Source organism: Marmota monax, unplaced genomic scaffold, assembly GCF_021218885.2.
Source record: "Marmota monax isolate L192 unplaced genomic scaffold, Marmota_monax_Labrador192_F-V1.1 WCK01_AAM20220418_F8-fsc00223, whole genome shotgun sequence".
Classification (NCBI taxonomy): Eukaryota; Metazoa; Chordata; class Mammalia; order Rodentia; family Sciuridae; genus Marmota; species Marmota monax.
The window spans coordinates 1,877,410-1,903,489 of record NW_026692990.1 but is presented as its reverse complement, the minus strand read 5'-3'; the positions used below and the strand labels follow the sequence as shown (position 1 = coordinate 1,903,489).

Genomic DNA, 26,080 nt, shown 5'->3' with positions numbered 1-26,080 from the left:
TCAATTTTCATTTGCTCAAAATAGAATATAAGAGATCTTAAACTTTTTGAAAAGTTGTTTTTATTAATTCTAGGTTTGTTGCATTAGGGTCAGAGAATTTTGTGTGATTTCTGCTTACTGTGCTATGGAAATTTTATAGCAAGATAACAAAAAAATTTTCTAAAGCTGTACTGTTTAATAGAAATGTATTTTCAGTGGCCACAGTATAAAGTAAAATAGGTGAAGTTTATATTAATATATTGTTTAATCCAATATGGTCAAAATTTTTATTTCAACCTGTAAAAAATATTGGAATTTCATACTGAAAATTAAAATCTTTTGATGGAGTGAATTTTAGCAAATCAATATTACATTTCATGAAACTACCTACAAAAGATGTTCATTTTTCAAAATAACACATTATAAACTTAACAAGAAATGCCTGATTTTTGTACTTTTACATGACACTTAATTGTTAATTAAAAAGATCTATGAAAATGTTTTATCTAAGACTACTATAAATGTTCTCTGAAAAAAACAATCGGGCAGACATTCCAAAATGCTGTATGTGATTTTAGAGGCATAAATATGGGTTCTTGTTTCTACTGTATTTTCTAACTTTTTTTAGTTGTGTCTTTTAGTGAGAAAATGATAAAAATAGTTAAAATTTAATTAAAATAGTGAAAGGATAAAAACTGAGGTCTATGTATGAAAAGAGCTAACTAAAATTTCACAATAAACCTACAGACACAGGGACAGAACTTAGAAGAATTAATGACTAAGATTTTAGTTTCTTAGAGTTACCTGATCTTTTTCCGCCCTGGGTCGTACCTGCCTTCTCATCCTTTGGAACCAGTTTCTGCATGTCCGCTTGGCCAAATTCACACCCAGACGGTAGGCTGCAATAAGAGAAACAGTCAGCAAAAAAAGAAAAAGAACTACTTTCACTATGCATGGTCTCTAACTTGCTTGGCCAATATTATCCCTCCTTGGAGTACGTAAGTTATCCTTACTGTAATAAACCTGCAATTCCTCAGACAGCATTCAACAAAGTTTCTAGCATAATTTTTTTGTATCTGGCTAATAAAAATAAAATCAAATATTAAACACCTACTATACTGACACAAAACAGTTGGGACATCAAATCAAAGACGCACAAGATGGTATAATTTTTCAGTTGAGTGTGAAAGACAAGAAAGACTCAACATTTTATCATGCTGTCCACCCTTGACCATAGCTATCCCTCCATGCTTACTGAGCTTAAGTTGTCTGTCAGAAAATGTAATAGGGATATTAAGAGAGATGATCATTCTTTTACCTGTTTGGGGTACACAAGGAGAGGAGGACAGTGCTTTCCCACACCAGAGAACAGTATAACTGGCTCAGCTTGCTCAGAACACTCAACCCCAACTGGGAACCCCATTGGTTAACGGAGATGGAACGAATCTCACTCTGCAAACAAAGCAGAAAAAATTTCACATAAGAGATAGTCTTTCTGAACAATTATATACAAAAACCAACTTTCATCTGTTTTCGAAGGATAAGAAATTCTATTTTATTTCAATGCTATTCTCCCAGAATTGTACACTTCATCAAACTATCCCCATTTAAGATCACAGTTCCTTAAGGTATTCTCTTAGAGTACTTACATACGATTGTCTAATATGCCTTCTCATTGCTTTTTTGTAAAGTGAAAGACAGGTATCAAAGTAACTGTTCTAAACAAAAGAAACAGTTTAAAACTATTTTCTGATTTTTTTGGTTGGTGGGGGAGTGGGCTTATTATTTCTCTCCAATTTCTTTCCTTCAGCAAATATGTGGATTTATTTAATATGTTGAACTTTTTTGCTTAATTTCCATTTGATAAAGAAAATGAAAATAAATCATTAATCTTTTTTATGTAATAATCTCCTGAATAGTTTATAACTGTGTTTGTGATTTCTTATTTGACTGATTCATAGGTGACAGAGAATATATTCCTGCTCAACAGTATAAAACAGGGCTTTTGAGCTATTACAACACTAATTTTAAGAATCGGGGCTAGGGCTGTGGCTCAGCGATAGGGCACTTGCCTAGCATGAGTGAGGCACGGAGTTTGATTCTCAGCACCACATATAAATAAAAATAAAATAAAAGGTCTATCAACAACTGAAGAAAAAAAAAAAAAAGAAAACAATTACCTGAGAAATAAAGGTAGCAAAATTGTGAGTACACGCATGCACGCGCACACATAAACACTCTTTTAAGTAACCACAAGAGATATCATGGGTTGCAGGCACAGGGTTTTTTTTTTAGCAATTTGTTAATTACTACTGATTTAAATGTTCTGTATTCCATTCCATCATCAGGCTTACATTGACTTGCAGAAAGACTAGAAATGAGGCCTGATGAATATGTAATTGAGGTTTATGTGCTTTGGTAACTGACTACACATGCCAGTTGTCTTCTATTAATGCCTGGTGATTATTAAAACCTCTCAGTCTCAAGAAGGTCCAATCCAAATGATGACTTTTATGGTCACACAACTTCTAATAAAAAAAAAAACCTAAGGGAAAGTGAAATAGCAACTTGAAGCATAAATGCAAACCACCCACCAAATGGGCACCCTCCCACACCAAAAACAAAAAACAAAAAAAACCCCACCTCACTTTAAATGGGAATGCTTTTTCAGTTGCTAGGCTAAGTATTTCACTGGCTTTAAACCCACATGTTTGCCTCTATGATCATTCTTACCTGTCCAACTCTACAAGTATGAACAAACATCATGATGTAGGCATGGGCGGCAGTGAGTGCATGTAGTAGAGGTGTGGCCTGAGCTGAGAGGGTAGCATCAGCAACATTGCCAGCACATGCCAGTTCTCGCAACAAAACTGAGCCCCCAGGAGATTCAATGGGGCGATGTAAAGGCTCCAAGGAAGAGAGGATGGAGTCCAACTGAAGGAGACCCTCCTGAAGGACTTTGGGTTCATGTGACAGTGTCTGAAACAAGAACAATTAATGTGTTAATAATACATAAATAACTTCATATACATGTCTTTTAAGAGTCACAATGGAAGTGACTATTAAATGGAAGTCTTCCAAATTCAGACGCGGCCATGTCTCTCACTTGGTAATCAGTGGCACCAAAATATGAATCCGGGTATGACATACCCCAATACCTCCTCCTAGAGCAACAGATTACTTTCAATCTTGGTGAGTTAATCACTGTTATACTGATGACTATGTTATGATGTTAATTCTAAATTTTGCTCAACAAGGAGTGATGTTAAGTAAGTTTCCAAAGTATGGAAGTTAATCACTATTACAATGCTCTTTTTTCCCAAACCAAGAGAGATGATTCTGAGATTGGCATCAGCAAGGACATTTCTTCATTGGAATACTAAAGGATTATATATATAGCCCTTGTAATTTCTTTTGAAATCTGGAGAAAAATCTCACAGTAAAACCAATACTATTGTTTGCCATGAAAAGATAAGAGAAATCATGTGCCTTTCTATGGGTTTAAATAAACCTATATCTCCTCGCCTAACACCTGAGAGGTAGGATAAAGCTGGATCATACTTTAACTCTTAATACTACTTAATATTTACAAGTAAAACATTAAATGCATAAGTCTATATATAAGCCAGTCCCTTTGTTTAAGCAGAAATCATTTATCACTGTATAATCTGCTCAAAAAGGAGGTTCACAGATTTAAGGCAATCACCATTAAAAAAAAAAAAAAATCATGGGTGTGTGTGGGGGGGGGCACAGCTAGAATCAGGAAAATCCCTCCAAAATTCATATACAATCTCAACGGAATCTAAATAGGAACACAACCCTGAGGTTAAATTTGCAGATTTCACATTCCTGAATTCCAACATTACAAAGTTAAAGTAATCCAAACTGTGATATCAGCATAAAGACCACTGAAATAGAACACAGAGTCCAGAAATAAAGCTTCACATTTACAGCCAAATGATTTTTGATAATGGTGACAAGACCATTTAAAGAAGAAAGGATAGTATTTTCAATAAATGGTGCTGGGAAAACTGGGTATTCACATGTAATGAAGCTGTACCTTACCTCAATACCATATAAAGTACCAACTACAAATGGACCAAAGACCTAAAACTATAAAACTCCCAAAAGAAACCATAGGGCTAAAGCTGCATGACACTGAATTTGGTAACAATTTGTTGGATATGACACCAAAGGCACAGGCAACACAACACAACAAAAAAGGTAAATTAGACTTCATCAAAATCAAAACCTTTTGTGCATCAAAGGACATTGTTGACAGAGTACAAAAAGGCAATGAACCCAAAGAATGGGAAAAATACTTGCAACTCATTTATCTGCTAAGGGATATTCTAATATTCCACTATATAGAGAACTCCTATTACTAAAAAACAAAAACAAAACAAAAATAACCCAATTAAAAAAAGAGCAAAGGATGTAAAGACATAACTCAAAAGAAGGTATATATACATGGGTACAAGCACATGAAAAGAGGCTCAATACCAATAAGGATCAGACAAAGGCAAGGCAAATGAAAATGAGAAACCACTCTATATCCACTAGGATGGCTACCGTTAAAAAAAAAAAAGAAAGAAAAAAAAAAAAAGAAAATCATTAAGTATTGGCAAGGATGTGGAAAAATTAGAATCTTTGTGTATTGCTATTTGAGATGGTAAAATGCTCTAGCTTTTGTGAAAAAACACTATGAAGGTTCCTTAAAAAATTAAACCCAGAATTACCATATGACCCAGTTACTGTAATTCTATGTATGTACCTAAAAGAATTAAAAGAAGTTTTGTGGGTTTTTTTTTTTTTTGTGAGGAGTTGGTAATGAGGATTGAACCCAGGGACACTCTACCAGAGTGATATCCTCAGCCCTTTTTTTGATTTCGAGACACAGTCCATGAAGTTGCTCAGGCTGGGTTCAAATTTGTGATCCTCGTGCCTCAGCATTCCAAGAAGCTGGAATTATAGGCAATCTCCATCATACTCAACTAAAAGGGGGGTCTTAAAAAGAGATATGTGTACACCCATGTTAATAGCAGCATTATTCACGATAACCAAAAGGTGGGGTAATGTAAGCATCTATCAACTGGTGCACTGTGGTTCATACACACAATAAAATGTTATTTAGCCCTAAAAAAGAAGAAAATTCTGACACATAGTACAAAATGGATGAATCCTGAGAACATAACAAAATCTCAAATACTGTATGATTCTACTTATATAAGGTACTTAGAGCAGTTAGAGAAAGGAAATAGAAAGGTAGTTGCCAAGGGCCAAGGTGAGGGGAGAATAAGGAGTAATTACTTAATGGGTATGGTTACAGTTTTACAAGATGAAGTATTTTGCAAATTGCTTGTATAACAATATGAATACACTTAAATAGACTGAACTGTACATTTCAAAAGGTTGATGGTAAATGTCTTGTTACGAATAATTTACCACTATAAAAAAATTAAACAATGGAGCTTTTATGTTTTTTTTTTTTTTGTAAAATGTGAGCAATGAACTACAGGCCAATTCATGATGATCAAAGCTTAAAAAGGGGAGAAAAATACATCACTAACCATACCAAGATGTGTTCAAAAGCACCCAACCTAAATCAGGATGACACACTAATAAATCCAGCTACAAAGTCCCCCCCCCCGCCCCGGGCGGGGGGAAGGGGCGGTGAAGACAGACTTTCCCCTCCTATAAACTTAAATGATGTTAGAACTGCACAGCAAACTCAGGAACAAAGAAACAATACTTTGACTTTTCAATGAGAAATAACATGGCACACTAGGTATTAGTTACAAAATTCACTTGTAGAACATTGCTGGCAGCTGGAAGTTTGCTGGGGCCCCAGCAAACTTCCAGCTGCCAGCAGAACATAAAACAAATTTATTCATTATTTTTAGCCGAAGGTGAGACCACAGTGAAAACACACATACAGAACTATCGCAAAATTGACTTCTAAAAAAGGAAATGAAAATATTTGGCCGGATGCTTCTTACCAATATGGATTTGCAGACACCTGCAACAGCCTGACAGGCAGCAGATGTGGGAAAGTCAATAGGCAGATTGGGAAGACCCAAAATGGTAACCAAAGGCAAGAGTCCTTTCTGATTCACAAATTCCTGGCAGTGGTCATCTGTTGTATTGTTGCTCAGAATAGACTCCACAAATTTCATCTAGGTAATGAAAATTTTTTAAAAAAGTTAGAGCCTGACAGAACTAGAAGGCCAGCTGGGAGTAAGGAAAGGGGTGGCCTGATACTCCTGAACCCAGTATTTTCTCGACTACTGACCTGAAGTGAGCAGGGACAGATGTATGATCCAGGAAATAAAGAATAATTACAACTTCTTCCCACTCTACCTTTTTAACTACACCAGGAGTTGATAATTTGAGAGCAAAGAAGTTAAGTGACTTGCTCAGGGCCACACTATGAATTAGTGGCAGAATTCAGGTCTAATTTCTTAATTTGCTAAGTTAGTGCTCTTGCATGCCTCCCCCAGAGGCAAACATCATGTATACTTCCCCCAAATGTGCTTATAAAGCAAATAGAACACAGAACTCCGCAAGAGTGATTTTGACCAAACAAAGCATTTTTTTAAGAGTAAGAAATTAAAATGTGGGCAACAAACACAGAGGCACAAGAAAAACCATCTCTGGAAGTCTTCAAAGTGCTTAATATGCTAGAACAAATGTTAAGTGGGTAGAAAACAATTCTGGGAAAATTCAAACACTTCAAATTTTCCTGTGAAATTCTCAGGAAGGTAAAAGAAAAGGTCACATTGATTTAAAGAGTTGAGGTGTGTGGGGGAAGGTGGAGGGAAGAGAAGTTAATGGGAAAAAAATACATGTTGGATACATTCAGAAAACATAATACTGGACTAGCATAACAAAGCCCATGCTTTTCCTGTTTGGATTCTAATGGGGATTGGTAACAATGAACAGAAAATTAAGAATACTAAGGGGTATGGGTGCTGGCTGGATTTTGACAAATTAGTCTAACAGAACAAAAACAAAAGGACTGTAGTTTTGTACATCTTTCCCTTGTGCATTTTAAGGGCCCCAGAGAAAATAAATACACAAATTAGACTCATGGATAACCCCATACATTTTCCAGAAAAGAGCACACCTTTAACTCAGTTTGCCCTACAATGAATCTTACCACATTAAGGATGTAATCCATGAGGGGAATAGGAATACGTTCCTCTGTACCAACAACCCTGTTAAGGGAGAAAAGAGTGAGTTACACAGAAATTCACAATACCAGTGCAAGAGAACAAAGTGAGGAAAGGGAAACAGTGAAATTCTAGGCCCTTTTTTAAGTTAGAATCATAGCCTTTAGCCTATGAACCAACCGACTCATACCACAGGGAAAAAATAGAGCTGAAATCAATCCTGACGCTAATATTTCTGCCTAAGTTTAAGAGCATAAAGGGGAGGAAAAAAAAGCCTTCAAAAATACAGCCCATTTGTATGTATCAAAAAAGACAGTTACGTTAACTTCTTAGGAAAATTAAGAGGAATTCATCCATATAGAAATATTAAAAATAAGCCAGTTCACTTGAAAGATGATTTAAACATCTGCTTAAAAGAGGGGCTAGACAACAAACAAATATACCTTATCACATTCTTTCATCAAGGTTTAGAATTACAGAAAGTAGGAAAGGGGATTTACCTTGTTCGGAAATCCCTATTTAGATTGACAGGTCATATACTTAAAGCTGGTCAAACACTGAAGTCCTTCTCTAACAATATGTACCTGCAGCATGACAGTTACTGAACTTTTAAACAACTGATCAGGTGTTCTGCATTTTCAGATGCTTCACCTTTTCAGATGCTTCAATACAACACAGTAGATGAAAGGATTGCAATAATGCTTTAACTGCAGAAAATGAACTCTTTAGCTCAATGGATGTTATCTTGGCTTGTGCAAGAAAGCAACAGAAGGAATAAAAAAACACCACACAGTAAAATAAAATGAAACAAACTAAGATAAACTACAGGAAAAAAGATAAGCAGAAAATGGAACATTTTAGAGATAGGCCCTTGGAACAAATCTGAGCAGGGAGTGAAGGAAGAGGGGCAGAGACAGAAGTGAGAGGCAGGGGGAGAAGAGAAGGCAAGAACATTGGCAAGATGTTAATAGTTCTCACCTTGAAGCAATAAAAAAAATGTGAATGATGATATGGTAGGCATGAGAACATTGGCAGTGAAATGCAGAATAAGCAAAGAAAATGAATAGGTATCATGAATGGTTTCAGTCATAAAAATATCCAGGGTTTTCCAGGATTTAGGTAGGAGGTTGTGAATATCCTCAATGAAAAATGTGCGGAAGAGCTGTATATAAAGGAAGGGAGCTATAATACAGAACTGAAATGATTCCATGGGAAAACCACAAACATGTCTTTGACCATAATGTTTCTCCCCAGAATCAGTACAGCTAGCCTCTCCTGTTATTATACCAATGATCCATCCCAATTTCATCTCACCTCCTTGGGAAGAACCTAGAGATCTGCCTCTATAGTTTAGAAATGCAGATGAGGCTCCAGCCCATTGAAACATCTGCCCCTTTGCAGAAACCAAATATGATGGCAAAGAGCATAAGTGAGAATAATAAAATGAGATCTAGATGCTTCCCCTTCATTGCTGTAGAAAAGCAACAGAGAAAGCAAAACAATGGTGGTTCTTACTATAATATCAGGAACAAAGTTTTTCGGTAACTGCTTTTCTCCCTATCCTAACCTCATCTTTTGACTACCAGGCCCGAGAAGCCATATGGAATACTACATAAATTGTCAGCTTTCTCCAATAGTACTCCACCTACCAGCTGGTTTCAAGAGAACTGATTCTAATCTTATTTGAACAATGAGTCATAGCATCTTTGAAACAATAAAAAAGTAAATTCAAGACAAATGAAGTGGTTTACCAAACTTTTATGCCTTTTTTCTTCCCCCAAAACACATACACGTACCCCCAGCTCAACTTTATCCTGATCATCTTTACATGTGCTTTGGGGGGGGGGGTGTGAGTGTTTTTATCCAGCTCTTAATACAGACGCCTTTGGAAAAATAGTCCTCCCAGTGGGCCACATTTCAGGAACAAATGTTTCTCTACTCATTGCCTTTAAAACCTAAACAATTGCTATTCAAGTTCTAAAGACCATATGATAGTACATAATCCATTTCTTTCAAGTTACTCAAGAGAGGTGGATGATGAGCTAGGTACACTAAGTGGAACTGAAAACAAAATAAAAATTAATGTCCAAACTACAATGCCTGGTTACTTACTGAAAAAATATAATCTTTCCCAACAGTATCAAATTTTCTGAGAGCAAATAATTAAGAAGGCAGAAGAAGTCCAAAGACAAGTACTCAGAACTACCACAGCAAACAATCATGAATACAGAGCAGCACTCCTAGTACTAAGTATCTATGTTTCCTTATTTCAGATCTCTAAAACAAAATGATCTATTTCAAGAATACATACAAAGACCATTTTCATATAACAGCTGTTGGTGTAGGGAAAAATTAAGGGTAAAGAATACTGCCTATGCTTGAAAAACAAAAAACAAAACTGTAAACCCAAGACCATCAACAGGGAGAATGGATGAAAAATAGTGAACCATTAGATGCAAAAACATGGGTGAATCTCAAAAACATATCAAACAATTCAAATACAAACAAGTATATATACCAGATACAATATATGTTAAGAATCCATTCATATACTTTCTATTAATAGGAAGATCTTGAGTAAAATTATTATATGATGATAGAAATAAGGTCAATAGCTAGCTAACTCATTTTGGTGTGGAAAATGAGAAATCTGTGCAGTTTAGTGTGTGGAAATTGTACTTCAATAAAAATTAGGAAAAAAATTAGCTTACATGCACAAGGCATTGGAAAATGGATGAGAGCATGGGGAACAAGAATTTGGGAGCTTTTACTAAAGAGTTGTGTAACTGGGAGAGGGGATAAACAAAACTGGGGGTAAGAGAGGTGATACATATTCCAAATGGAATATTCCTATGGAATATTCCATTGGAAAATGTACAACTTCCAATATAAAAACTGTTTAGGATAAAAGTTTCCTTCTATTAGATTGGACTTTAAAAATGAAGGTTGAGTTTAGACAGATTCTTGCTTTTTCTTTCAGCCCTATTAGCTACTTGGTAACCCAAAAACTGGACTTTTAAATTACACACACACAGTATATGTCAATTGTTGTGCGATTGTTGGAGGTAGTGGCAAACTCCCATGCCACGGAGTGTAGAAAAACACTGATACTATGGTACAGAAACTAAGAGAGCCCTTTGTATATTAGAAGCTCCATTTGAATTGTAGATTATGAACGCTATGGTTCTAGATCTTTTCATTCTCATTCACATTTCATTAGACCTAGCTCTCTGGGCATTTAAGACTTAAGAAATCCTTAACTTAATGCTCTTTATTCTTTCCATTAAACAAACACTTACCTACTAAATATAGAGATAGAAATTGACTGCTGAATGAAACAATAACACAGTCCTTGAGAAGCTTAAAAGTTAGTGAGGAAATCCTTTAGCACATAAAACCATTTTGAGAATTTAAGATTCAGCTCCATTAAGTTAAAAAAAGGCTACTTGAAGAATAAGACATTTTACTAACCTTGAAGAAATTTGAAAGATGATAAAGGGGAAGATTATTTGGGAATGCGGGACATATGTGGACAGAACAAGACATCCCAAGAAAGGAATACAAGGTGAAGAAATAATGGCTATAGAAAAAAAATATCACTAAATAGTAACTACTTTAATTTGGGCAATGCAGCTCAAAGGTGTCTATAAGATGTCAAGAAGAGAAGTTACTGCAAATAAAAAGAATAAATGAAAACTTCTTTGTAGCCAGGGAAAGGAACTCAACTCAGCAGGGCCACTAACAATTAAGCATTAGGCAAAGGAAGTACTGAGACTTTGTAAAAAGTATCTTGCTTTTCTTCCAGGGTACTGTCTTGTTCCAGAAAGAGAATATTTTAAAATAAATAGAAGATGCTGCACAAAGGTAGGTTTGCTTTCTCAGAAAGAATAAGATATCTGCTCAACAAAGCAATACACTAGTAGTTAATGCCCCCCCCCCACCACCCAAATTACTGACACCAACAGGTTCATTGCTATCTAGAGTTCCCAGAGGACACATTGGTTTTGGCCTTTACCACTGCTATCCATTCCACCAGAATCTTTTAATTCCCAAGCCATCCTTCAGTACCAGCTCAAACCCACTCATAGTCACATCTAAAATGCATATCCCTTTCTCAGAACTAGTGATCTATATTCCAAAGAACACGTACTATGAGCGAATGCCTGTTCAGAGGAATCATTCTCACTTCTGTTATTATGGTGATAAAGTTTAACCACTAGAGTTGACACCAGATCTGCTGTATGTGCATCCTGAAAGCTGAAAGTGCCTAACAGACCACCCAGCAGCCTTTGAGTCCCATGCCCCATGGCATCCAGGTAGTCGGTCAACTCTTATGCAAAACAACCATTAGTTAAATAAAAATGAGAAAAAATTATTGCCTGAGTACAATCATGAACTACATTCCAAAGTCTTCTTATTAATCAACAAAATGAAACCTAAAAAATTTACCTACCAAAAAAACAAAACAAACACCAGTAAACAAAACATCCCCACAACTCTTATAAACTTCTTTGGAGACAGGCTTCAAAAGTGGGACATGTTTTATGTGCTCGAATCAACAAACAGTGACATGGAATATGAAATCAGTGACAATAAATTCTCTGTGCACAAAGTCCATCAATTTGACATACTGATTTTTGATTCAATTTCAAGAATAGCTTTTGAAAAGGACAGCTTCCTAAGGCAACCAACAGTATTAATGACCAAATACAAAAAAGACACTACAAGAGTGAAACAAAAACAAATTATGTACTCAAGGGTCAGAAAGATCTTATATAACTGTTTTTTAATAGATGAAAATTGACAATAAGATGGCTGAGGTTTAAAATCAGTGGTAGAGTCCTTGCACAGAATGTGCAAGGTCCTGGGTTCTATCCCCAGCACTGCAAAATATGCAATAACAGAGTGACTTAGGTGGTAACATGCCCAAGATCACAAACTGGTCTTGTGAACACTTACTGCTGATTGGGCTCAGTTTCATTTTGCTGGGTAGAATTAAAACTCTGCATGGCCTGTACTTCCTCTTCCTCCTCATCCTCACTAGAAGCTTCTTCTGCAGCATGATTAGATCTTGGGGGAGGAGCAGCAGCAGTGCCGTCTGCCTTCTGGATTGATGGCTTCTGACAGATATATTTCGGGTCTCTTCCAAGATTGCAGATTTCTTCAAGTAACTGAAAGGCACAGGGGAACAAGATCACTTGTTAGTAATTAAGGAAGTGTAGAGGATGACTAACATTTCCTGAGCATCTTCTATGAGCTATGTATTTGCAAAACACTTAATATACATGATACACCATTCCTAAAATGAATTAATTCCATTTTACAAACAAGGGAACAAAAATTCTACAACATCAAATTACTTGTTTAGGATCAGATAGCTGTTCAGTGACTGACTAGATTCCCTGTCCTAACTCACCAACCACAAGGAACTTGTAGTAGTCTCAACTAACCTCAAACACAACTGGCAGGGTTAATATATGCAGGAAGAAATGTCTATAAAGGGCAATATGCTTTTATAAACAGAACCCAAGTTTTGTCTGCTTACATATCATATATAAGAAAGCAATATATAGAAGCTTACATTAAACGAATGAGTTGTTGTTAAAAGGAAAATAATTCTCAATATGAAACACTGGAATTAACAGACTTCTTTCTGATTAGACTTGAACTAAAATAGCTTCATTTTCTTTTTCATTGCAAAAGACCAGCCCAAGAACGTGGAAAAACTGCATCAGACATTTTGCTCTTTAAACATAGTCTGAGAACCCAGAAGACCTCCAATAGGCCTAAACTTTTTCTATAAAGTCCCCTTTCTCTATTCTCTCAAGATCACGATGACAGCCTTATCATGTCCTACCTTAATGATGGCAGTTGTTGCATCCGTTTTGAGGGTGGGCTGATGTCTCATGAGCTCATCTACAGCACTCCCCAGGTTGGATGCAGTATCACCTAAAAGCAAAATGTGAATTGTTAGACTTAAAAAAAAAAATAAGATCTTGTGACTGCTTTCCTTTTTGAGAGGAAAACATGGACGTGTTAACAAGGAAGAGTCTCACTATGTTGCCCAGAATGGACTCAAACTCCTGTACTCAAGTGATCCTCCTGCCTCAGTCTCCTGAATAAGATATAATATCTTTGAAAACTAGAATCTTTCCAAGCCCTACTTTCTTGTTCATTGATGATATGTTCTTAAGCACACTGAGAAAGAAATCTATTTAATCTGTGCCAATGTTGTAGACTTGAATATCAGAAGATCGGATTACAAAGATCAATACCTTGGGACTCCAAATTTCTCATGGACTACACACTAGATGGTGGACTTGGAAATCCAACCCTGCTCCCTATCACTTGCTGCTTACTAGTGCCACAACAATATGACAAACAGGCAAACTGTTCTGAAGCATGGAAATATTATGAAAAGAGGCTCAAGTATTCCTTCTTACCTACAGCAAAATTTATGGTGATTCATTCTCAATAAGCTTAACATGTCTAGCTAGAGACAAGACGTGCAATCAAGGAAGGGTTTCTTGCCAAATGGATAATTTTCTATTATAAAATAAATAAAATAAATCCTAGCAACTCACCAAGGGGATCAGAACTCCTCCTCCTCCGCATGGCTGGGAGATAATCTGGAGAGAGAAGAACTTTGAAGAGACGTTCAAATGGCTGACACTGTACAAAAGACTGAAGACCACGGGCATTCAAGCAGAGTGCACTGAATACATTTGGGAGGGAGCCAAGGACTTCACGGGTAGCAGGAACCTAGAGAGAAGATTAAGTGAGCTTAGATGCAATCTAAAACAGAGTTCCTGTATATAGATTCTAAGAAAACCTGGCCATGGTTATTACACTGAGAAACAGAAGGAATTAACAACTAGACCCCACTCAGATTCAACATTATACAAAAGAGTTATGCAGTAAGACTGCTTAAGCATGTGCATGTCCATGTCATAGAGGAGTGGTATACATGGAATATTCTTTACAGAGAAACAGGGAGACTCACATCTTTGATAAGCAGTGCATGCAGCATGACATCTGTCAACCCATTGTCCTGGAGAGAGGAAAGCAGCGATGGTTCTTGGAATACAAACACAGTCACCACTTCAGTAGCTAAAAAAAGATGAGAAAAATATGGGAACCTGATATGCCTCATAAGTATTAAAAGCAAAACACCAACAAGTTTTAAAAAATAATATATAATAATTTAGTCTCTTGTGCTTACTATGAAATGAAAATTCCTAACACAACTACATTGGAGATAAATCACAATTAAGAATTTAGTAACTACCCTTCAAGATTTTTACAGGCATATTTTTACATATATATGTTATATAATTTCCTTTGTTTTCAATGGCAGTATACACAGTTCACCAACCCATTCAATTTTGAATACCTACATAGTATTCCACTAAATAAATGTCTTACTATGTATATAAATTGATCCAGTTAATGTGAAAACTGATAAGTCTAAATACAGATCCTTTGTCAGCACAAGTGGGGAAAAAGATTAAGATGCAAATTTGCTGAGTTAAAACAAATACAAATTTAACTGATTAACACATACAAAGCATACTGCAGAAAAGGTTGTTCAGACTAGCCACAGTGGCGCATGCCTGTAATCCCAGTAACTTGGGAAGCCGAGACAGGAGGTTTATAAGTTTGAGGCCAGCCTCAGCAATTTACTAAAGTCCTAAGCAACTCAGAGAAATCCTGTCTGAAAATAAAAAAGAAAAAAAAAAAGGGCTTCGGATATAAAGCACTCTTATATCCTTGTTATCAAAAAAAAAGTTATTTAGTAACATTCAGTAATTTTAAAATTACCAACAGCGCTTTTAAGAATCCTTGGAATACATATTAACCTAACCAATTCAACACCATAAAACTTACATTGTGTATACAATTAAGACCACCATACTTAAGATTTTAAAACCTAACAAAGTGCTTAAACATAACATCGATAAAACATATAATAAACGAACTTGTTTATGGTGAAGCCTAAAATCTAACAGAAACCATAGGATTTTCATTTCAAGATAGTTTCATTTATCACAAATTCCAGTGAAATAGCAGACACATGACAACTATTGGAAACTACCAATTGTCAATGGCCTTTGCGATTCTTGATTGCCTTTTTTATGTTTCTTTTTTTTCCCCCTCACATCTTTTTTAGGTTTCTACCAGTATTCAACACACCTTCTCATTGACTGTATAAATGCATGAACTTTATAATTACTAAAAGTGAGTATGAACTAAAATTAGCATTCTACTAGAGGTCTAGCCAGGCATGGTGGTGCACACCTGGAATTCCAGCTACTTGGGAGGCAGAGGCCAGAGGATCTAAAGTTTGAGGCCAGCCTTGGCAATACGGTGAAATTAAAAGGTGCTGGGGTGTATCTCAGTGGTAAAGTACCATTGGGTTCAATCCCCAGCATCCCCTTTGCCCCCAAAAAGGGATCCAACTACAATGATACCATAATGTATGTCATTTGTGGGACAGTTTATATTCTCTTTAAAAACTTGGGCTGGGGTTATGGCTCAGTGGTAGAGCACGTGCCTAGCATGTGTCAAGGCACTGGGTCCAATTCTTAGTACCGCATATAAATAAATAAAATAAACGATCCATTAACAATTTAAAAAATTATTTGAAAATATTACTAGTTCACCAAGAATTATAATTAAAAGTAAAGATGTACACATATACAAAGCAATCAAGACTGGGTAGAATCAAACATCAAAGTTGAAGAAAACTTCCAGAAGCATAAAAATATATTCAAAAATTATTTTTTAAAAAGAGTTTATCTAGTAATGCTCTGTGAGAGGAATGAAAACATAATGGCAGAACTAAATACATCCTGGTAAAATTTGTAAAGTCCAAGGATAAAGAAAAAATGCCAAAGATTTTTCAGAGAGAAAAGGCCAAGTACCCTACAAAAGAACAAGGACCAGTCTAAACAAGATGGTTATCTACAATAAGCAGCAATAGAAAATAGGTAAATTCTTAAAGAACAACATAACATTTTAAAATAACTCAAGGATGTATAATAGAATAAAATTAAAAATGAATCCAAGAGAGTGAAAGTTAAGGGCGGGGAGAGGGGGGAAGTAGTAATAGTATTAGTAGTAGAAGAGAGTTTAAAGGCAGGCTAAAGGTTTTATTTTGTCCTGTCTGGCAGAAGACATGGTAAGAAATCTAAAAAGTTTAAAGCCCCCCCCCCACCCCAAATGAGGGTAACCATTACAAAAAACTGGAATAAAAAGGCTCAGACAATGTGAATAAAGGAAAACACATTAACTTAAAAAAAATAGATTTTTAAGAGAAACATTGGAAATCATGAACAACACAACTATAGAAATTATCCAAGATAAAGAAACATATTAATATAAGAAGTTGTTCTGCTGGAAAGAACTTAAAGCTAGATTAAATACTTGAAAAATCTTAAAATGTGAAGAACAAACAAAGTAAATTATAGCCTAAGGCCCAAACTAAATGAATGGGGATTCAGTTTTATGCTTTTGACTTCAAAGGAGCCTTGGTGACTTGGGGGTTCAGGAGGGTTTCAGTATCTGGGCTGGACACAAAAGCAGAGGGATGTACCTTTATTGTATAGAAAATTCAATATAAAAACAAAGTCTGTTTATTTTACCTATGGCAATGACACCAATCACAAGTGAGAGAACTGAAGTAAGAGCTGCTGTTTTCTACAAGCAGATCTATAACCAGACTGGTATAGGTCAGTGAGCTCAGAATAGTTGTCAAATTCAGGATCATTTCCTTTAGTGCCTTCCACGCTGGGAATATATTGCTTCTCATACTTCACACATTCCAGTAAGTCTCCCATGTCTCAGCTCACATCAAGGCTCCCACAGAGGAAACTCATTTTAATGTCATAGCTGGACAATTGCTCACATTTTTCAGATAAACACATAAAATCTATCCTGGCCCTTGGTTCAATGGGTCCATGGAGATCTCTGGCCATCACATCCTGAGCCCTTAAATTCTGGACTAAATGACAATGGCATCCCCATACCATTGACCCTATCCAACCTTTAACCTCCCAATGTGATATTGTGCCATCCTGCCACTGAAAGAATTGCCAACAGGAATGTTTCAATGGGTAAACATCTCTCTCCTTTGCAAAACAATTTAATCAAGCCATTGCCCCAATACCCTGGCACAAATCACTATGCCCTCACAATTCGACTGCAACAAAGGTTCGTGCCAGTTGGACTTCCTGATCCCAATGACTCTGATCAGGGTACACACTTTCCTGTTCATTAAGTCTGTGCATGGGCCTTAAAACAAGGCATTAATTTGATCTATCTTACTGTCCACAGACAGCAAGCCTAACAGAGACATACTGTCCAATTAAGGACAGACACCCTTTAAATTTGCAAAATGGATAATGGTCTCCTAAATGGTTTCCTCCATTGCCCACTGCCTTAGTTACTGTGAACTCTCATTCACTTTAATGACACCTCTCCCTTCTTTTGCTTCTTTTGATTGTGTTTCAATCCATGATGTACTAGTGCTTGGACTGAGACTGGATAATAAAACTAGTCCCAATGAAAATTAGGGCCCTCACCCTACTAAGACTATTTTTTATGCCATGAGATATGTCACAGTCCTTTCCTAACATGTTAATTGTAAAGGTTTGATAACAGGAGCTTTCTACTTCTCAAGAAATGTAGGTCTTGATACCTGCCTGGTATCAAAAATTGCTTCTTCCAAAGAGGAAAGGAACAACTTAAATTACTTTCCTGCACCAACATTTCAAAATATTTTTGATGCTAGTTCTGGATCCAGTTTATTACACAAATTTTGAATGGGAAGACACAAGAGAAGCTGGAATGGCAAGACCTGTTAATACCCATGAGACACAGCACCTCTAGCATTCTAAAATCTATATACCACAGGCCTAAAAATATCACTGTGGAATATTTTGGCTCTGGTTCACCAGTCTATGCCTCACGGCCTAGGTCTGGGATTCTCGTTTGGCTGCTTTTTGACCATGTTGTGATCCCAGTTGGGTAAGAGAAATAAATTACTCCATAACTCTACAGCCAAAGGAGTATTCATCTTCGGCTACTTTTGTAATAGTTTCTCAAAAGTATAGAAATCTGCACCAAGGTTTTGGGCCTAGCCCAGGACTCCTATCAGCCTATCATACCAAAGCATTCTAGATGATGATTTCAGTACAACTATAGGGCCAACCTCCATGCTGACCCACCCCACAATGTTAACTGCTCCTAAACTGTTCCACATCACATATCATAACTCCAGTCATCAGCTCCAAATTTCACAGTTGAAAGCTCACAATTGACTCTCCCCACAATTCTATAATCACTACACACATCTACATTCCTTAACCTGACAAACATTATCTATAATAGTATCAGAGAATGTCATCTGAGCCTTAGACCTCCATCAATGTTAAAAGGTACCCTAGCCAAGGCAAGCACTTAATACATTCAAGTATTACCCCCTTGAAGTCTTTAATATTTACAACAAGTTGTCAATCTCTCAGGTTAAGGGATGTATAAAAACCACGATGGCAAGTGTCATAAATTAGGCTAGAAATAGCATAAGCAGACCTGAACAGACAATGTAAGGGGTAAGATTAGGAGGCAAGCAAAAGGCAGTTGGGGAGGTTAAAGAGAAAACAGTAAAGAGGATAAAGGTAGGTAGTGTAGAAGAGCCAGGGGTTGGGCATTAAGGAGAAGGAGTAAAATTTTTACTGGCTGGGTTTCAACACAAAATTATCACACCAGGACACTGAACTAACCATACACTTACTCATTAATTTCCTATTCCTGAACTCCAGGACCTTCCTATACTCTCCCACCAATTGATAACATAAAACAATGATGTCTCCCTATTGAGACAATTTTATCCTTGAATATCTATCCTAATATAAATTCACTCGCTAAAAACTAGACCTTCCCACCTGTATTGAGCTACCAATTCTGTGTCACAATTCCTGCTCAATACTGTCATACATGCTACTCATAAGAATACTCTTTCCTTCTAGCTTATACAACCTAACCTGTGTCTATAGCCATTTAGTACCTAGAACCCATTAGATCCAACTAGAAAGTATAGCTGTTTCATCATTTCTTGCCACAAAAGGGGCACTTGGCCATCTTTTTACCTATAACACTGGGAATAATCTCTATTTATTTATTTATTTATTTATCATGATGCTGGGGATTGAAGCAGGGCCTTGTGCATGCGGGAAAGCACTCTACCAACTGAACTATATGCAAAGCCCCTCATCTCTACCTTTGCAGTAATGGGCTCACAATCAAATTCTGTAACACACACTCACCTCATAGAGGTCACTCAGACAATGTCACAACTTCTGGTACATTGTATAAACCACAAAGTACAGGCCTTAGAAGCCCTCAATATGGGACAAAACAATAGATTTACTATGACAACTGAGAAAACAGACTGGCAATAGGGCGGGGGGGGGGGATGCAGCTCAGTGGTAAAGCACTTGTCTAGCATGCACAAGGCTAGGCAAAACAACAAAAAAACCACACTGGCAACAAATCACCCACTGGCATTTCAAGCTGGAACATGTACCTTAAAGGGACTTCCTCTTATAATAACTGAGAAAAGATGGTCTAAAAGTTCAATAAGTAAGACAACAAACCAAAACAGCTGATTATTAAAATATTCCAAGAGATTCACAGATATCCTTTTATTTCTCTTCCTGGCCATCTCTTCCTACCTATGTGAAGGGCTTTTTACTATCGTTATAGAGCTAAAACAACATCTACTAGAGAGAGAAGATGGGAGGGGAGGGGGGATAGTAGAGGATAGGAAGGGCAGCAGAATACAACATACACTAGTATGGCAGTATGTAAAAAAGTGGATGTGTAACCCATGTGATTCTGCAATCTGTATACAGGGTAAAAATGGGAGTTCATAATCCGCTTGAATCAAATGTATGAAATATGTCAAGAGCTTTGTAATGTTTTGAACAACTAATAATAAAAAAAAAAAAAAGAAAACAACATCTACTAGCCTCATTACTTTGAGTTGCCTTTGTAAATTTGGTCCAAGTATTATTTACAGGAGGGTTGCTGTAGTAATTCAAACGTCAAGAGATGAATTAAGAAGACCACATGGGGAGGAAATGTGGACCTTCAATAATATATTGGACTTGGTGCTCTAAGTTTCAATTTCCTCCTTCATTATCTTGATAGGACTCACATGCTCCATATTCACACCTAAGAAGCACAAGTGTCCTCTTACCACCTCTTAAACTTTCCATTAAACGAAAAAACAAAAGCAAAAACGACCATTACCCAGGCACTTACTTTCTCTCAGTTCTGGACATTCTCCCAAACCATGCCACCATCCCTGCCCCTGACCTTGAATTTCCCCACCTGTGTACTAAAAAAATTTTTTTTTTAAAAATCATAACAAAGGACTAGTCCTGAGTTTTGCCATCGAACCTAACCTTGGAGAGGTTCCATGTCCAGGTGGAGATGCTACAATATAAGAAAACTTCCTCAAACAACCCACAACTATAGTATAAGGAGACTTTTAGTATTTCCATATTTTCCCTAAATATCATTAGATGTTTTAAAAATATAATTTTATTTATTAATTTTTTTGGTACCAGGGATCGAACCCAGGGGCATTTAACCATTGAGACAGCCACACCTGCACACTTTTTCATTTTTAGTACCTTAATTTTTTAATGTGGCGCTAAGAATCAAACCCAGCGCCTCATACATGCTAGGCAAGTGCTCTGCCACTGAGCCACAACCACAGCTCCCCATTAGATTTTTACGGAGAATTCTAGAATTCTAGTACAACATCCCAAATATTTAAAATGCTCAATAAACATTTGTTATTTAAAAAAGTCAGATTTTAAGAGGAATGTCATGTCAAAGACTTTTTTGTTGGCAAATAACTAGGAAGTATCCATATACTCTAAAATTGCGTTTTCTATAGTGTGAAAAAATTTTCTCTATCACAGTTTGAGAGTCTGAAATTCAATTATGAGACTAGAATTATTCCATCTGGATTTCCCACACTAATGTTAGGAATTAATAATTAAATAGAGCCATGTTTTCTTTTTGTATAGCACACTAAAGTACAAATACAGCATAACATAAGCCAAATGTACAGTAATACTTTTTATTACAAGTGATTGCCTCTAAGTATATATGAAACAGAAAGAGTTCTGTCATGTTATCCCAGCTCAGTAAAACCAACTCTCAATTCCACTTACCAAGGAGGAAGAGTGATGGGCCATAGTATTCTGCATTGCTGATGATGTGTTTTAGGGAGGTAGGCAGAGAACCATCCATCACTAAGAAAAAAGTTAACATTAAAGAGTATATGATTAGTCTGGGAGTACTATAGGACTAGAGATAATTGAGAAATGTGTTAAACTGTGGTAAACAGAGTTCGTTTTGATTCTGACCTAATGTTCCCTACTTGTCTTCTCAAGCTATTATTTTTTTCATCATCCATGCAATCAACTTGCTAACACTGGGTCAAGAAGAGAACAAAGACATAGAGAATGTGAGAGATGGGTAGTGGAATGAAAGTGCAAAGCTAGAAAAAGAGGGGAAAAAAGGTGGTGTGGGAGTGTATGTTAATCATTATGAAAATAACTAAACAACTCTCAGATCTAAGAAAAGTGATACCAAACAACTAAAAGCTTCAAAATGATATGGCCTTTTCCTAAGCTTGCCATTTAGAGCAGGTGTCAGAAGAGTAGGAAAAAAAAACACAATCTTTTGTAAGAGACAAACATCCTTTGAAAAAAGCATCTAGAATCAAATACCATGCCGTATGCCATCTGAGAAAGCAGGGTCTTGAATGGCCTTCTTGAGGAAATTCAACATGGATTTGAGAAGTGCTGCTCTTTGTGGAATACACTGGACTCCTGATGAGGGAAAAAGGCAAGAGAATTATGCTGAATCATTAAACCATTATGAGCAGGCACATAACACAAGTTCTAAGAAACCTATATCTACCACAGCCAAAGTAGCAGGCATTAGAAGTGAAGTCACCACATTTTGGGAATAATATATTGAAAATGGAAAAGTTAATCACCAAGGATGGCATAAGAGCAGTATAAAATTAGAAGTCTAAGTAAAAAGGAAAAATTACCAAGTAAAAATATTCAATTTTGAGCCTTACACAGTTACCTTTTTGGATATTATCTGCCCTCCAACAGAGTTCATTTGATAATCAATGTGTGAACTGTTAGAAAACTATAAAATGCTATATAAGACACGTTATTATAATAAAATGGAACACCAGAAGGTGAAGTAACATGCACAGTCTTAGGAAGCTAACCTCTCAATGTACCACTTAATAAGCTCCCTCTAAAGCTTTCTTCTTGACTTGTTCAACAAATCAGTCACTGAAAGACTATGTATTTAAGTGCCTACGCACCAGGACGGGGGCCAGGGCCAGGACCGGAACCGGGGCCAGGGCCAGGACCAGAGATGCTAGTACTGCTGTTGGAACTTGATGCCCTTAATTCAATTTCCAGCCGGTGCTCCATAGATATGGAAGAGCCTGGACTGCTTTCCATAGTCACATCTGCAACTGAAGAACAAGTTAAGAAGGATTAGGATATTGAACCCCAAAACGAAAAAAGTTTGTGAAAAAAGTTATCCACAAATAGAAAGGTGTTTAACATCACAATTTATTCAAAACATACAAATTAAAAACAATCATGCAAAAGAAGTTTTTCAATATTTCTCACCAAATTGAGTTAGAGGGAAGTGACAGGTAAAACATGCAATTTCTTATACTACTTGTAGGTAGTAGATAATAAGTAGAGGTTTTTGAAGGAAGGTAATTAAAATAAAAGCCATTGGGACATTAATATTCAATATACTGATATGAAAGGAAGTCTATGATACACAGAATGAACAATGCAAATTGAAGAGTATATTTATGATCTCATCTTCCTGTGATTAAAAAAGCAAACATGGAAAGATAAATATCTGAAAAGAACACCAAACTTGTAGCTAGTTTCATTTATACTTTACACACCTGAACAAAATGATTTCAATGAGTAGAGATAATCATTTCTTACTATTTATATACATAGTAAAATTCCATTGTGATAAGCCACTGTTTATGTATAAAAATATTTGTTTACATTGTAAAATAATTTCTTCAAACATATGCACATAATATGAAAAGCAATAACTTCTTGCTTAGATATCTGTTTTTCACTGACTATATAAAGTTCTTCTAAGAGTACAGATCCAACTGAGGACTAGTTATTAAATATGTAGATTTCCAATTAGAAACCTATTGAATCATTGCAGATGGGGTCTGAAACTAAATTTAGCAAGCACTTATTATTATTCTGCTTACTAAATTTTGATAACCAGTGATATATAATGAACTGTGAACCTTAAAATAGTCACCTATAACATACCGGATGGTAGATGTAACACTTTACTCAACACTCTGGGATCTTACCCATGAACTATGAATGCCAACTTGCACCCAATAGACTAGAAAAAAAATGGGCAAGGGGGCTTTTAGCAACAGCAACAATGCAGATATAAAATCAGAAAAAAAGGGAACAGCATCCAATAGATATTTACTGTAAAATATGGAATCATTATGAATTCTAATACCTTTATCATAAGCATGGTAATAGATATATGTAATGACAACCCAGATAATTAAGACAAATTAATTTAAATTCTAATAAAGTAATTTTGGGGAAAAGTTTTTCTTTTTGGCACTAATTAAACTATGCATTTGGAGTGTTTTTAAAGATGCATAATAAATTAGATTAAGAATATCTTCTCATGTCTTTCTGATTTTATGATAAAAGTTGTTCCCTACCCAATAACATTTTCACCTCTTCTTTCTCTTTTCAAAATCGCCAGATGAAGGTCTCATTTTATAGTTTACATATTATGCATGCATCTTACAAAACACATTATTAAACTCCTAGGATATATCAGGTACTGTACAGCAGTGAACAAAAAGATACTCCTAGTCCCATAGAATATTTTAATGGGAATAATAATATAATGAACCAATAAGTAAAAATATTATTAGAACCACTATACAAGTCTAATGCAGCTCCCTATCTGCTTTACATTCCAATTCAACTTCAAATAACTTGCACTTTCCTTTTCTGATCATCCTTGTGAAAAACTACTTGCAAATCACTTTAAAAATTTTGCTGATGGAAATACATATGCAAGTGAGTTGTGTACTTTATAGTTTAGGAGAGAGAATTAAAATTAGAATGGTAATCAGGAAAATACAAAGAACAAAAATGTTGACTTAATAAGTTAATTACCATCCATATCAGTTTCCATTTCTTCTCCTTCTTGGGTGGTACTGGGTCTCTGGATCTTTGGCTTGATCACAAATGGACATTCTTTTCGGCATAAATCTACTTCATGCTACAAACAAGGAAAAATAAGAAAATTCTGTATGTTTTTTTTTTTTCAAGAATTAGAAAAAACAATAATGAAGAACACCACAGGCAGGTTACAGAATTGGTTTCTAAACAAAAAAGAGATAAGGTGGTTCTTTTAAGTGATTAGCATAATTTCTAGACTCAGTTCTCACAGTATACAAACCCTATGCAGAGTGCTCCTTGGATAACAGTACCTCAAGTCTATAAATGAAGATAGAAAGTCCACTATGGGACTGAAAAGCTGCCATGTCCAGGTTAGTGATGAGGTCAACCACTCTGACGGCTCTTGTGACAAATGTTATCTGGTCCTGTTCATCACCAAGAAACTTTATGACCTACCAGGGAGACATGAAGAGGGGAAAAAAAAATTAACAAAGCGGTAAAAACTGCATTCTTTTATAAACATGCACTTAGGGGGTATTGGGGGAAGGCATGTGTTCTACTTTTTGTTCTTGCCAATGATAGCCCCATTTCTTCAGGAACTCAACCTGCTTGAAGTAATGTGAACATCAATTAATTAACAGAATGAAATAATATAGGGAGAAAAAAGTTGGTGCCCAGTGCTCAGCACATACTAAAGGCTACTACTATTGCAGCACAATTTACAAAGTACCTTAAAATACATTCTCATCAGGGTATTTCCTAACATGATGCTAACGTGGCAATGTCTTATCTGATCTCAGTGTGAAACATTCAAAATGTACAATTCTATACTCTAAGTAGATTTCCTCACAAATGAATTTTTAAAAAGAAGAGTACCTTTAGTAAGGCTTCCATCATTCCACAGGAGACCAAGGCTTCACCACCAGCATCGTAGCTAGCCAGATGGTATAAAAAAGAGAAGAGAGCAGTGGCAAACTGGTGAGGGTATGGATCCATGGAAGGATCTACAAGGGAGTTTGAGAGAGGGAGACAAAGAATAAGCTCACAATTTGGTGTTAAGCTGGCAGAATGTTAAACCAAGCCAAAAAAAATCAAAGGGCAGGATCCTTTTCTTGCTTAGGGTAATCACCATCAAAACATACCAATCATGGCCTGGATACAGTTCCGCACAAGTACAGGTAAAAATCCATGGTAGGAGGCAGTTCCAGTACAGTCAATAATACTGCTGAGTTTGGGTGTTCTTTCCAAATGTACAATTGATGTTAATGTTCGTAATGAAGCAGCTTTGATCTCCTTTAAGAGTACAAAGTAAACAGAGGATGTGTCAAAAAGGTCATAAATAAAATATAATAATATCCTGAAATAAAGTACAATAATATCCCAAGCTCAAATCCCCAGGGAAAAACAAAAAGGCAAATTGTTATGAGGTTTATATGTAAAAGAGATTATTAATACTTACCATAAGCTGCTTATCTGTTATCTGAAGGACATCTACCAACTCCTCTATCAACCCATTATACAAGATACTGTTTGCTGATTCCTGCAAGGCATTGGAATACACTGCAAAGGGAGAAACAAACACTTTTAAGCAACAAGGCAGGGTTAAGG

At 36.2% G+C, this 26,080-nt stretch overlaps 1 protein-coding gene across 15 annotated transcripts in view; it reads right to left on the bottom strand.

The window, feature by feature from the left end:
- Huwe1 (HECT, UBA and WWE domain containing E3 ubiquitin protein ligase 1) overlaps positions 1-26,080 on the bottom strand; it is a 152,458-nt gene that overhangs the window by 56,808 nt on the left and 69,570 nt on the right. For 13 of the 15 annotated variants that reach the window (XM_046452543.2, XM_046452541.2, XM_046452545.2 and 10 more), the window contains 17 exons: positions 25,932-26,032; positions 25,615-25,765; positions 25,349-25,476; positions 24,784-24,924; positions 24,467-24,572; positions 22,579-22,734; positions 21,962-22,063; positions 21,401-21,481; positions 14,155-14,261; positions 13,736-13,913; positions 13,009-13,100; positions 12,111-12,322; positions 7,139-7,196; positions 5,979-6,155; positions 2,713-2,958; positions 1,298-1,431; positions 784-878 (listed from right to left, as the gene is read on the bottom strand). In XM_046452543.2, the coding sequence (XP_046308499.1) occupies positions 784-878; positions 1,298-1,431; positions 2,713-2,958; positions 5,979-6,155; positions 7,139-7,196; positions 12,111-12,322; positions 13,009-13,100; positions 13,736-13,913; positions 14,155-14,261; positions 21,401-21,481; positions 21,962-22,063; positions 22,579-22,734; positions 24,467-24,572; positions 24,784-24,924; positions 25,349-25,476; positions 25,615-25,765; positions 25,932-26,032 (2,265 nt within the window). The remainder of the gene's footprint in view (positions 1-783; positions 879-1,297; positions 1,432-2,712; positions 2,959-5,978; positions 6,156-7,138; positions 7,197-12,110; positions 12,323-13,008; positions 13,101-13,735; positions 13,914-14,154; positions 14,262-21,400; positions 21,482-21,961; positions 22,064-22,578; positions 22,735-24,466; positions 24,573-24,783; positions 24,925-25,348; positions 25,477-25,614; positions 25,766-25,931; positions 26,033-26,080) is intronic. The other 2 variants (XM_046452547.2, XM_046452552.2) reach the window with 1 other exon arrangement.